The sequence below is a fragment of the Hipposideros armiger genome, unplaced genomic scaffold (assembly GCF_001890085.2).
Source record: "Hipposideros armiger isolate ML-2016 unplaced genomic scaffold, ASM189008v1 scaffold_354, whole genome shotgun sequence".
NCBI classification, from domain to species: Eukaryota; Metazoa; Chordata; class Mammalia; order Chiroptera; family Hipposideridae; genus Hipposideros; species Hipposideros armiger.
In genome coordinates this window covers 810,485-823,371 of record NW_017731704.1, presented here as the reverse complement: position 1 = coordinate 823,371, position 12,887 = coordinate 810,485, and the positions used below count along the sequence as shown (strand labels likewise).

The 12,887-nt window shown below is 35.1% G+C and overlaps 1 protein-coding gene across 2 annotated transcripts in view; it reads right to left on the bottom strand.

Moving 5' to 3' along the window:
* Nucleotides 1-705: 705 nt before the first annotated feature.
* Nucleotides 706-12,887, bottom strand: part of GNAI1 (G protein subunit alpha i1) — a 79,073-nt gene continuing 66,891 nt past the window's right edge. Inside the window, exons 6-9 of one of the 2 annotated variants that reach the window (XM_019661591.1) lie at nucleotides 10,946-11,075; nucleotides 9,713-9,866; nucleotides 2,569-2,774; nucleotides 711-2,261 (exon numbers count right to left, since the gene is read on the bottom strand). In XM_019661591.1, the coding sequence (XP_019517136.1) occupies nucleotides 2,584-2,774; nucleotides 9,713-9,866; nucleotides 10,946-11,075 (475 nt within the window). In that variant the 3' untranslated portion in view covers nucleotides 711-2,261; nucleotides 2,569-2,583. Of the gene's footprint in view, nucleotides 2,775-9,712; nucleotides 9,867-10,945; nucleotides 11,076-12,887 lie in introns of both variants that reach the window. The other variant, XM_019661590.1, reaches the window with a different exon arrangement.

The following is a 12,887-nucleotide window of genomic DNA, read 5'->3' as shown; positions in this document are numbered from 1 at the left end:
ATGTAGTGTGGGAGAGGAGTGGGGATGCAGTGAAGTAGGCTCAGATGATGAAGAGCCTTGAATGGGAGGCTAAGTTAGGTTTAGTTTTATTGACAGTCAACCCAATGCAGATCAATGCACAGAAGAAAATAGCCATAGTTCTATGTTGAGATAACTCACCTGGATTACAGAAGGGAGAATGGGGGGTGGGGAGTTTCATTAAGTCATTTCAAGTGAAAGTGAAGCAAAGACCTGAATTCAGTGTGTGATCCTGGGATAGAAAGGAAAAATAAAACAGAAAAATAAAACAAAATTGTATGTAAGGAATTGGACAAGTAGGATTTTGAGAAATGTTGGCTTATTAGAGATGGAGATGAGGACTAAGAAGAGTCCTAAATGGCTAGAAAGCTACCCTCCTAAGGATTAAACGAATGATGGCACTGAGTGGCTACAACGGCGGTCAGGGGAAGAGAACTGACCTAAAGGGAGAATGACGATGAATGTGGTTTTGGGCGTACTGAGTGGGTGCAGGCAATACATTCTCAGGAGGAGATATCAAGTAGGAAATTCCAAACGTGACACCACATCTCATGAGAAAACTTGGGGCAGGGAACACTCAATCTTTTGGAGTAGATGAAACTGCAGTAAGACAGCACAGATAGAGAAGAAACAAACATACTACAGACTGATACTTATATCCTAATGCAAAATGTTTTTAGCCAACAGGTTTGTAAAATTTTAAAAATTTAAATTTATTAGTATTTATTAGTAACACAATTACACAGAATAAAGTTCAGGAATTCATCAATGATGATAACCAGTATGTGCTTCTTTGTGGCTTTTAAAACCGTATTTCTCATGATCCAAATTTATTCATAGTATAGTTGAATTTCATACATACCTTTATAATATGGATATTACAGGTCTCCCATTGGTAAAATTAATGAAAACATATCTTTCAGGAAAGGCACATAAAGAATCTAAACTAACACATTTAAGAAATTTTGATAATTTTGCGTTTCTTTACATTACAAAAAAACAACAAAATCCCCCAAATGAAACAGATATAAATGTAGTTTGTGGTTACCGACCCACACATATACGCATACTTCAACAAATACACTTCAACAAAATCCAACAAATGACAGCACATAGCTAAACTTAAAAACTACTTACCCACAAAACTTACTGAAAGGCTAACTTTTTCAAGATGAGTAAAAAAAAAGCAAGTAGGGTGAGGAATTTTGATTAAACGAGGCCGCAAGACACATTGTGAATAATCAAAAGAAAAATGACTATCAAAGTTCAGCATCTAGTCGATATGTAACACTTATTTGAGCATTCATAGCAATCACTGACTTTATTAAATACTATTACTAATTTTCTAAGTGTAATTGCCTGTTTCACTCTCAGAAATAGCACAATTTTAAAAGAAATTTAAACTCAAGAAAGTGGAGGAAATTTGAATAATGTAAGAGAAAAAAGTAACAATATAGTGTGATAATTAAATTTGAGGCTAGTTACTTATACAAATTAAAAGCTTGCATTATATCAGCAGCAGAGTAAAGGTCTTTCTTGTTAACTTCCAAACAAAGAGCTATCATATATGCTGGGTACGAGGGATTTCCCAAAGGAAATACACAAATGAATGTCTCAAAATTCATTATGCTGACATATATTTTACCCCTAAAATCTCTCACCATCCACCTAAACATAGTTATAAATAAAAAGGTAGTTACTTAAGTATATAAAAATTAATCTGGCATCACCTTTAAGGAAATGCATGAATACCATCCAAATATTAAAATTCAAAGTGAAAACAAACCAACTGAATAAAAATTAAGTATAATAAGTCTAAGACAGTATATCCTCAAAATAAGAAAATTTAGTTTATACCAAATCTAATGTAGAATCAGATCAACATGCACTCTTAAAAGAAAACATGAAATGCACACAATGTTTAAATAACTGATTCAAAGGCAGGGATATTCAATCTTTAAGAACATTAAATTGAAAGAACAAATCATGTTATTAAAATAATCTGTGCCATGTTTGTACAAATAACATTTTTATGATTACAAGTATACATATAATCAAGATAAGGGCTGCAATGTGTCCTAATATTAATGAATGTACTTAAAAATTTACAGGACCATGAACATAAATAAAGCTGTTTGAAACTGGCACACGCAGTAATAATCTGTCCTTCAGTACAAAGTACTTAATATATCTGTTATTTCCAAAGCCATCACACTGGAATTGTCAGTTGCCACTCTTAAAACCTAAAAGTAATGTGAAAAAGTAAAGTTATAAATACATGTATACATACATTTGCATATTTACACTTACGCAGAAATCATCAATACACTAGAGTCTAGCTTTAACACTGTCCTTGGTTTCACACTGCTGGACCTCCTCTCACATTTAAGAAAAGGTCTTTCTGTTACTTTCAGTCAAAGAAAACGAAACAGAACAACTTTGGTCAGGTCCCAGACACATTATCCATATGCTACATTCTGTGTTGCTACAAGACTCTAGTCTAGAGAGATCCACATATAAGTACTCATTTGGTTTGGAAATGCATTTTACCATTAACTGCAAAACTCAGAAGAGACCACAATCTTTTAGATTATTTTTTATGATGACATCTGTTACGGCATCAAAAACAAACTGCACATTCTTAGTGTCTGTGGCACATGTGAAGTGGGTGTATATTTCCTTTGTGTCCTTTCTTTTATTGAGGTCTTCAAACTGACACTGAATATATGCAGCTGCCTCTTCATATGTGTTTGAGCCTGAGATGGGAAAAGGAAAGAAACATAAGGCAAAAAGTTAAAATGCGTATACAGCTAAGCAAAGCAAACCTTAACATACTGAAGTCATCTTCATACATATAAAATATGTGGACTCCATAATTGTATTTTTCCTTCTAGAATGAGAGAAACTATTTCTTCTAAATGAAAAATACCCAATGTTTTTCTCTGCATCTCTGTGTCTATTTTTTGCTGGATGGAAGGGTTCTGGGGGGCGGGGGAGAAGGTGAATGGTTTAGAAAGTATCAATTAGTAGTCACAAAATAGCCATGGGGATGTGAAATACAGTATGGGGAATATAATCAGTAATGTTGTAAAGATCATGTAGGGTGTCAGATGGGCACTGGATTTATCAGAGGGATCACTTCATGGGCTGTGTGGATGCTTGACCACTGTACTGTACACCTGAAGCTGATGCAGAGTAACAATGAATGTCAACTATAATTACATATGTAGTCATGGAATGTAAAATACAGCACAGGGAATATAATCAATTATATTATAACAGCTATGTATGATGTCAGAGTAGTAGACTGGGAGGGGGGGTTATCACTTTGTGAGGGGTGTAAATTAAAAAAAGAGAGAGTAAATGAAAATATTAATCAGACTTGTCAGTAAAAAGAAAAATAAAAAATACCCAATGTTAACTAATTTTAACGACTATAAGTTATCCTTAAAAAAACTCCCCAAGCCAAAAAACATGGTATTCCATATGATCTTTGTTTTTGCCTCTGTCTCCCAAAGCCTTTTTTCCTATCCTTTGTACCCTACATCCCAACACTGACCCACTCAGTTCTCTGATGGTGGCATGGTATTTCAGTTCTAGACTAGCCATCAAAAAATGCTGGCTGAACACTGATCTGTATTTTGTATTCACTTTCCTATATGCACACTAATTAGCATTTCTTACTTTTTTTTATTAGAAAGTTGTACAAGGGTCTAAAATATGGTTTATCGGCTACGAGGTTACAAACAAGCGAATGACACGCTCCTGCTTTCATGTAACTGACTAGAGACTTCTGAGTACAAACACTCCAGAAATTGTTTGGCAGTGTCTAAAAATAATCTCATGCATACTCTGTGACCCAGTAATTCGGTTTCTGGATGTGCCCTTGACATAACTACATACATTTGTTCACCAGAAAACAATAAAGACTCTTAACAGCAGAACTTCTAGTTTAGGAAACAATCCAGCTAAATAAATTCCAGTATATTCATGAAACAAGCTGCTCTACAGTAAAGAGAATGAAAGTACCATTGCTACACACAATAACATGGATAAGTTTAATAAACATACTCATGAGCAAATAAAGCCAGATACAAAGAGTATACACTGTATGATTCAACTGATGTTTAGAAAACAAAGAAGTGTGAGAACAATACAATTAATCAACAAGGATAAGTCATAATAATGTTTACTGCATGAGAGTATGTGAGGGGTTTGGCCAGTCAGACCAGGAGGGCCATGATGGGCATCTGAGAACCTGGAAATGTTCTATTATACTTCTTGACCTGAGGGGTAAATATATCAGTATTTTCACTTTTAAAAATTCAATGAGCTTCATATTTGTGCTGTTTTTTTGTTATGTATATATTTTACATATGTACCTATGTAATACTTCAATCAAATGTTCATTTGAAAAAAAATTGTTTGCAGTAATAACACAAAATCATTTGCCTGGCTTCCAGGTCTTTTAATACTCAGCCTGCTCAATACAGCCGCTCTGAGACCCTCTACTCCACATCTGAGACTCATTCCATGTCATGAAGATGCAATGTACAAACTGCCACCTATGATAGATACGGCAGTGCTAGGCTAGCCCTCCCATCAGTTCACCAGCTGTTTCCATGTGGTGGCTACTGTAAATGCTGCAATAAACATGGGGGTGCAGACATCTTTTTGAGTCAGCGTTTTTGTTTTCTTCAGATGAATACTCAGAGGTGGACTTGCTGGGTCATATGGTACTTGTTTTTAATTTTTGAGAACATTTATATGGTTTCTACAATGGAGTCACCAAAATTACTATTCCCACCAGCAGTGCCCAAGGGTTGCTTTTCCACACATCCTCATCAATACTTATTTCTTGTCTTTTTGATAACAGCCATTCTAGCAGGTGGGAGGTGATATCTCATTGTGGTTTTGATTTGCATTTCCCTGATGTTTACTGATGTTGAGTACCTTTTCATGGACCTGATGGCTATTTGTATATTTTCCTGGGACAACGTCTACTTAGATCCCCTGCCCATTTTTCAATTGGGTTTAGGTTTTTTGGCTATTGAGTTGTATGAGTTCTTTACATATTTTGGATATTAACCCCTTAGCAGATAAAAAGGTTTACAAATATTTCCCCCCATTCAGGATGTTGCCTTCTCATTTTGGTGAGGGTTTCCTTTGCTGGGCAGAAGCCTTTTAGTTTGATGTAGTCCTCGTTGTTTCCTTTGGTTTTGTTGCTTTTGCTTTTGGTGTCAATCCAAGACGTCAAGGAGCTTACCAACTGTTTTCTTGGGCTTTATGGTCTCAGGTCTTATGTTCCAGTCTTTAATCCATTTTGAGTTAATTTTGTGTATGGTGTAAGATAGTGGTTCAGTTTTCTTTTGCATGTGGCTGCCCAGTTTTTCCAACAGCATTTACTGAAGACAGTGCCCTTTCTCCACTGTATATTCTTGGCTCCTTTGTCATAAATTGACTATATATTCATGAGTTTATTTCTGAACTATTCTGTTCCATTGATCTGTGTATCTGTTTTATGCCAATACCACACTGTTTTGATAACTAGAACACTGTAATATATTTTAAATCAGGGAGCATGATGCCTCCAGCTTTGTTCTCAAGGCTGCTTTAGCTATTTGAAGTCTCTTGTGGTTCCATACAAATTTTAGGATTATTCTTTCTGTGAAAAATGTCACTGGAATTTTGATAGAATTGCACTGAATCTGTAGATTGTTTTGGGTAGCATGGTCATTTTAACAATATCTTTCCTTTGTGTCTTCTTGAATGTCTTTCATCAGTGTCTCAGAGTTTTCAGTGTACAAGTCTTTCACCTCCTTGGTTAAATTTATTCCTAGGCATTTTGTTCTTGACACAATTGTAACTGGGGCTTTTTTCTTGATTTTCCTGATAGTTCATTATAGTGTATAGAAATGCAACAGATTTTTGTATATTAATTTTGTATCCTGCAACTTTACTGAATGAGTTTAGCAGTTTTGTGGTAGAGTTGTTAGAGTGTCCTATATATAACATGTCATCTGTAGATAGTGACACTTTTTCTTCTTCCTTTCCAATTTGGATGCCTTTTCTTTTTCTTGTCTAATTTCTCTGGATAGGACTTCCAATACTATGTTGAATAAAAGTAGCAAGAGTTGGGATTTCTTGTTTATTTCATTCCTGATCTTAGAGGAAAAACTTCCAGCTTTTCACTATTGAGTATAATGTTAGTTGTCGGCTTGTCATATATAGCCTCTATTATGTTGAAGTACATTCCCTCTATACCCACTTTGTTCAGTGTTTATCATATATGATAAATTTGAATCTTATCAAATACTTTTCTGCATCTATTGAAATGATCATATAATTTTTATCCAACATTTTGTTAAGGTGGTATACTGCACTGATTTTCAGATATTAAACCATCCTTGCATCCATGGAATAAATCCCACTTGATCATGCAAGTAAGATGAAAGTAACAGCAAATGATATATGATCCTTTTAATGTATTGTTGAATTCGATTTGCTAATATTTTGTTAAGAATTTTTGTACTTGTGTTCATCAGGGACATTGACCTGTAATTTTCTTTTCTTATGGTATCTGTGTTTGGTGTTGGTATCAGGGTAACACTGGCCCTGTAAAATGAGTTTGGAGGTGTTCTGTCCTCTTCTATTTTGGAAGAGTTTCAGAAGAACTGGTATTAATTCTCCGTTAAATGTTTGGTAGAATTCACTAGTGAGAACATTTGGTCATGAACTTTTATTGTTTGGAAGGGTTTTGATTACTGATTTAATCTTCTTACCAGTAATAAGTCTGTTCAGATTCTGTATTTCTTTGTAATTCAGTCTTGGTAGGCTATGTATTTCTAAGAATTTATCCATTTTCTCTAGGTTGTCAAAATACATTTCAACTCTTTTAAGCAGCTAGCAGACAACCATATACAGTAAAACCTTGGATTATGAGGAACATGGTTTGCGAGTGTTCTACAAGACAAGCAAACATTTCTATTGGGTTGTCAGAAAAGTCATGATGTATTTTTTCTGTTTTTCATTGCAAAAATGGGTCATGACTTTTTCGACAACCCAATAATACATTTTAATGTGGTAAACGAGCGATGTCTTGCAATACAAGTAGTTTGTTTCCAGAACGAATTATGCTCGCAAACCAAGATATTGCTGTGCTTTTACACATAAAATTTTATTTTATTTTATTAAATTAAAAAAAGTTTGATGCTCTGAAATTCTAAAGCAATAAACAGTGTGTTGTTCACACATAACCTAATGCAACCTCTATATTAAAAATATATTTTGGGAAAATAGCTATCACTGAGTGCATAGCTCAATTTCCTGTATGTGTTCCATGTAGTTATATCACCTAATCCCAAGAGCAACAAGACACATGAATAAACTATGAGCACATTTCTCAATCTGATTTTAAGTCTTAAGAAGAGAATGGTAAGGATGGGGGTAGGGGGAGAAGTGATGGATATTTTCCAACATGTGAGAGAACTGTCCTAAATAAAGGTAAGTATAGATGATAGCCTGGTTTAAGAACAGAGGTTTGAGGAAAAAAAAGTATCATGGGTTTAGTTTGAGTTTCAGGTGCTGAAAAACAAGTACATGTTCAACAATTAGCTGGAAATGCAAGTTTGATGTTCTGGACAGAAATCAGAGTTGATAGCAGAATTTAACATGGTGAGAATAAATATGACTATGGAAGGATACAGTGCTTGATAAAAGATTACAGGGCTGCAGATGGAATGTGGTGAACTGCCGACATGTGAATAAAAATAAAAGAACAGGTAGAAGTAGAAAATAAGCTGAGTGGTTGGAGAGTACACAGGGTTCTTTTATGGAAAGCAACAGCCACAAGAGCTAAGAGCTGAGGCTGAAACAAGAGGCAACTCAATAATTAGGGTGCGCAGTGAAGATTAAATTATAATTTTAACACCAGGAGTGTGAAATAATTATATGATACTCTCTTTGTTCAAAGATTCTGAGCTCAGGGATTCCTATTAACTTGAAACATAAGGAGAATTCTTGTACACACTAAATACCTGGCAAAGAAAGACTAACAAGCATATTCTTGCTTGTTCTGAAATCCCTGTAGGTATATGTCATATTTATAGAATCATTTGGGTACGCTGGTCACACAAAATGACTCTTTCATAATAGAAAATTACAGAAATAAACTGAAAGACAGATTAAAGTAACGGCAAAACTGAACCACCCTGAGTCTGAATAACTTCATTTTAGAATTAGAACTATAAATAATTTGGTTTCTAATAAGCACTGAAACTGTTCCTGAATAAGGTGACCTAGGATACTATGACTTTCAAAAAGAAAACAAAAGTTTTAAAATAAGCCACTGTGTGAAATCATTTTCAACCGGAGTATAACTTTGCAGTATATAAAATCGGCTGTAATGAGTAGTGTGATTATATTTATTGAAGGACCTCCCTCACCCCCTGGTTCCAATAAGAATTTAATTAAGTGTGGCCTGGTTGTTAATGGTGTAGGTGCAGGAGTGAGAAAGACAGGTCTGGATTTGGACTGTGTTACTTTATTGAGCCCCGACACTCTCACTAGCATGAGTGGCAAATAAGAGCATTGATATCACAGGTTGTTTTAACATCACCTCTGAAAAGGCAGTAAATACTCATCATACAATTTACTCAATACTGACCAAAGTTTTGTTTATAATGAAACAAATTCTTGAGACTTTTTTTTAACAGGAAGGATAGAGTAAGGGCAACTTTTCTGTCAATTAGCTAAATTAACCAAACTCTTTGAATATGTAGATTGAGATAATATAAACCAGTAGCAGTCAAACTCTCTCTCACTTTTTAGGCACAGAGTTCTCTTCATTAAAATAAAATCTTTTTCAGAAACCCAACATATAAGGCAGATGAAAGCTAAGTTACTGTGCTTTAATGAGAGAGAAGTTGTGTGAGTGTGTGTGCGGAGTGGATCTGTGTCTCTGTTCCTGGCACCCGCTTTCAGTAGCAGCCCAGGAGGTGTTCCAAGGAACAGACCTAAACCACACCAACGTTTTAGCCCAACTTCTGATTTTACAGATGGGATACTGAAACCCAGGTAAATTAATTGCCTTGTTCAAGATCAAAGAGTTCATTATGGAAAAACCTGAACTGCATCTCAGGTCTCCTTTTCTCACTGCAGACCACTTTCCATAGTAATAAAATTAAATGCCATTAATAGTCTCATTACCAAAGTTTGGATTTCCTGTGAAACCTTCCCTGATTCCCTTGAGTTGTTAGCTAACTCGCAAATTTCTTCTTGATTATTTTTTGCCTTCCATGTTCCTCTGTAGTGGCATATTATACACTGCTATTATTTGTTCATGATACATCTGTCTTTGAGATGAGAACAGAGATATGTCTCATTTATTGTGCATCACACAATAGACACAAGATCTGTTAACTACATGAAGAAATCAGAATTTTAAGTTTAGGAAGACTCGTAGTCAGCACAGAAAATTATTCAACAGCTTTTCCATAAAATAGATGCTATTCTAAATAAATCTAATCTAAACCTCAAGTAACTCCTTGTGCCTAAATATAACTTTATAGGTGATTTCTCTTAAGGTAAGAATTACTAAGCTAAGAAATTCAAATCAACAATTGAAATCTTGCCTTAGGGGAACATTCACTTAGAAATATGTGACTTGACAAGATATCTACAGTAAGTAAAATACCTGCATATTCCGGATAGCATATAGTGAGAGGGCTCTTTTTGATTTTTTCTTCGAAGAGATCCTTCTTGTTTAGAAAAAGTATAATAGATGTATCTGTAAACCATTTGTTGTTACATATGCTGTCAAACAACTTCATGCTTTCATGCATTCGGTTCTACAACAGGAAAGAATACAATCAGTTTGTTATAATGGCAAGGATTGAGAAATATTACTTTTAAAAAATAACAACTGTCGTTAACAAAATAGAGCTTAGTCAGCAGAAAAACATATAAAATACCACAAGAGTACACTTCTGGCACACTTTGAGTTTAGGTGAGACTAAGTGTCTACATCACTCATTACTTTTTACATTCATCCAGCACTGGCTAAATGTCCACTATGTGTCACAGTACCAGGGACTATCCTGGGGCAGCACCTGGCAATCTAGGAGGCCAAGTTAACTGAAGTTTCCATTAGAAGATAAGTAAAGGTTTTTGAAGATAAATAAATTAAACTGAGTAAGCTGAAACACAATTAGCCCAACACCCTAAATACAAAGGTACATTCGGAAAGGAAACCTCCAATCCTGTTTCTTGCCCTTTCAGCATCTGTGGTTTCAAAAAGGGCATAGATATATGTTAGAGTGCCAAAATGAGAGGAATGAATGTATGATGGCGCACTGCATTTACTGCACTATAACTGCACATTCCTGATTTAAAAAAAAATAAAACTGACATTTCTACCTTTTCCCCAGTTTGTTAACTGAAGTTAATTTAAAATGACAGTTTTAAATTTCTACTTAAAAATATTTCCTCCAGATTAATGATACTGTAATGAAACGCATCTGAAAATTATATGGCAATCACAAAACATGACGTGGATCAAAGATTACTGAGCTGGCAGAAGTACTAAGCTAAGAAAAAGAAGCCAAGGACTATTATGGAACTAACTTTATTTTTATTCAGTACGTAGACACTACCAGATATAGGAAATGCACAGTTAAGCGCACATAGGGCTGAGGGGAGATTAACTCTCAGTCGTTTCCTTTTTCTTAGGCTCCATCTGCGTTTCGTTAGTAAACTTCCCTTTTCGTACGGAAACAGGAAAGTTAAACAGCCCAAACTTTCAAATAATTCAGAGAATTATTTGAAATTCAAAGAATTTTTCAAGAATTTTTCTCAGAAATATTTTTGGTAACATCTTCAGCTCTTCATATTTCATGCTCAATCTTTCATTAAAGGTGGTTCTACTTGCCATTTCTTCATCTTCAGCCAGGACGAGGTCATAGTCACTCAACGCTACACAGAAAATGATGGCGGTCACACCTTCAAAGCAATGAATCCATTTCTTCCGCTCAGATCTCTGTCCTCCCACATCAAACATCCTGTAGTGGACAAGTAATGAGTTTGAAATCACACTAAATGTCCAAAAGCTCTGAGGATTTCTACATTATCAACAAGATGCCTCAAGCTATCAGGGGGATGTGGGATAGGAAGCAAGGAAAAAAGGACTTTATGGGACAAAAATAATGTCAGAAATTGGTTTTCACAAATGGAAAAAAGTCTGCTGGTTTTTAAAAAGTTTTGATTATAGGTACAGTATTTCAAAGCAAAACCCCCCAAACCCAAAATACCTTCAAAAACAATACATTCAATAACACATGAGAACAATTAGAACAGAACATTAAAGCAAACACAAATGAATGGACTGTACTATGTGTAAACACCGAGAAGTCACATGAAGCAACTAGGAAATGCAGAGAATAGAGTATATTCAATTTTCCAATGTCACAAAACATTAGGAACAGAGTACATGGCCCCTTCTCCCCACTACAAAATGTTGTTTTCTCTCAGAGGCAATACACAGGGCTTTGATGTGCAGGAGAAACCATTTCAGGTAAGAAAAAGCAAGCTGAGCAAGCAAGTCATACTCAGATAGGGACCAACAGGTTGCCTAAATTAAAAAGTAAAGCCATGGTATAAAAGAAAATGTGAGAAATGAAATATAAGATAAATGGATGGCCCTAAGAATTGTCTTAAAATTTAGAGTGAAAAAACTCAATTTTTATGCAATATACAACAGTAGACCATTGTTGGTTAGTGTACAGGGTAGTTAACACAAAAGTATAAAGACAATGGTATTTTCCTCTTTTTCTTGTAAGTTTATTAAGTTAAGCAAAAGCTGAAATTTACAGTCTGTTATGCAACCTAGAAATAGCCAATTATATAATGGAAACACTATGCAAACTGGTACATTTTTAAAGGCTCCATTTATCTAAAGGGTGCACTAATTAAAATAGTCCCTATTTAATCTTAGGCAGCACAAAGAATTTTCCCAGTAGAGTAGTATTGGCCTATAAACCAAATCTGAACATCAACTAGTATTGTCACTTTATCATCATTTCAGTGACCTTCATTCTCTTGGTTTAGCTAATAAATTGTTCATTAAGTTTAAGAACGCCATATAAGAAAATGATTCTATCACAGAATAAAAATGGTAAGATACTAAAAGGACAGCTGGTAAGAAAGATCTAACAAGATAATACATTAAAATGATTACACATTTGTTAAATTGCCAAGGAACACAATTTGAAAAGAACTTTACCAGAGAGATAATATATTTTAGATAACTTCTCTGATCAAATGTCACATATTTCCTGACCACTCAACATAATAAGCAAACCCACCCTGTCCCACATTTTCCCTCTGTAATAGTTGTATGTGTTAATTTGACTAGGCTATCATACATAGTTATGTAATCAAATATGAATCTAGGTGCTCCTGTGAAAGTATTTTAGAGTTGTGGTTAACATCTATAATCAGCTGACTTTCAATAAAGGAGATTATTCTTGATAACCTGCGTGGACTCCAGATCAGTTGAAAGGCCTGAAGAGCAGAAACAGAAGATTTCCCAGAAGGGAAAGAAATTGTGCCTTAAGACTCAGTTTCCATCCGAGCCTGTCCTACAGACTGTGACCTGTCAGCCCCCACAGTCATGTAAGCCAAGTCCTTGAAATAAACAGAACCTTCTGGACAACACTGATTGATACAAATTTTAGTACTCAGAGTTGGGTGCTGCTGTAACAAATACCTAAAAATGTGGAAATGGCTGTGGATCCGGGTAATAGATAGAGACTGGAAGAATCTTGAGTTACTTGACAGAAAATGCCCAGGTTGCCTTGGAATGATGGTTGGTG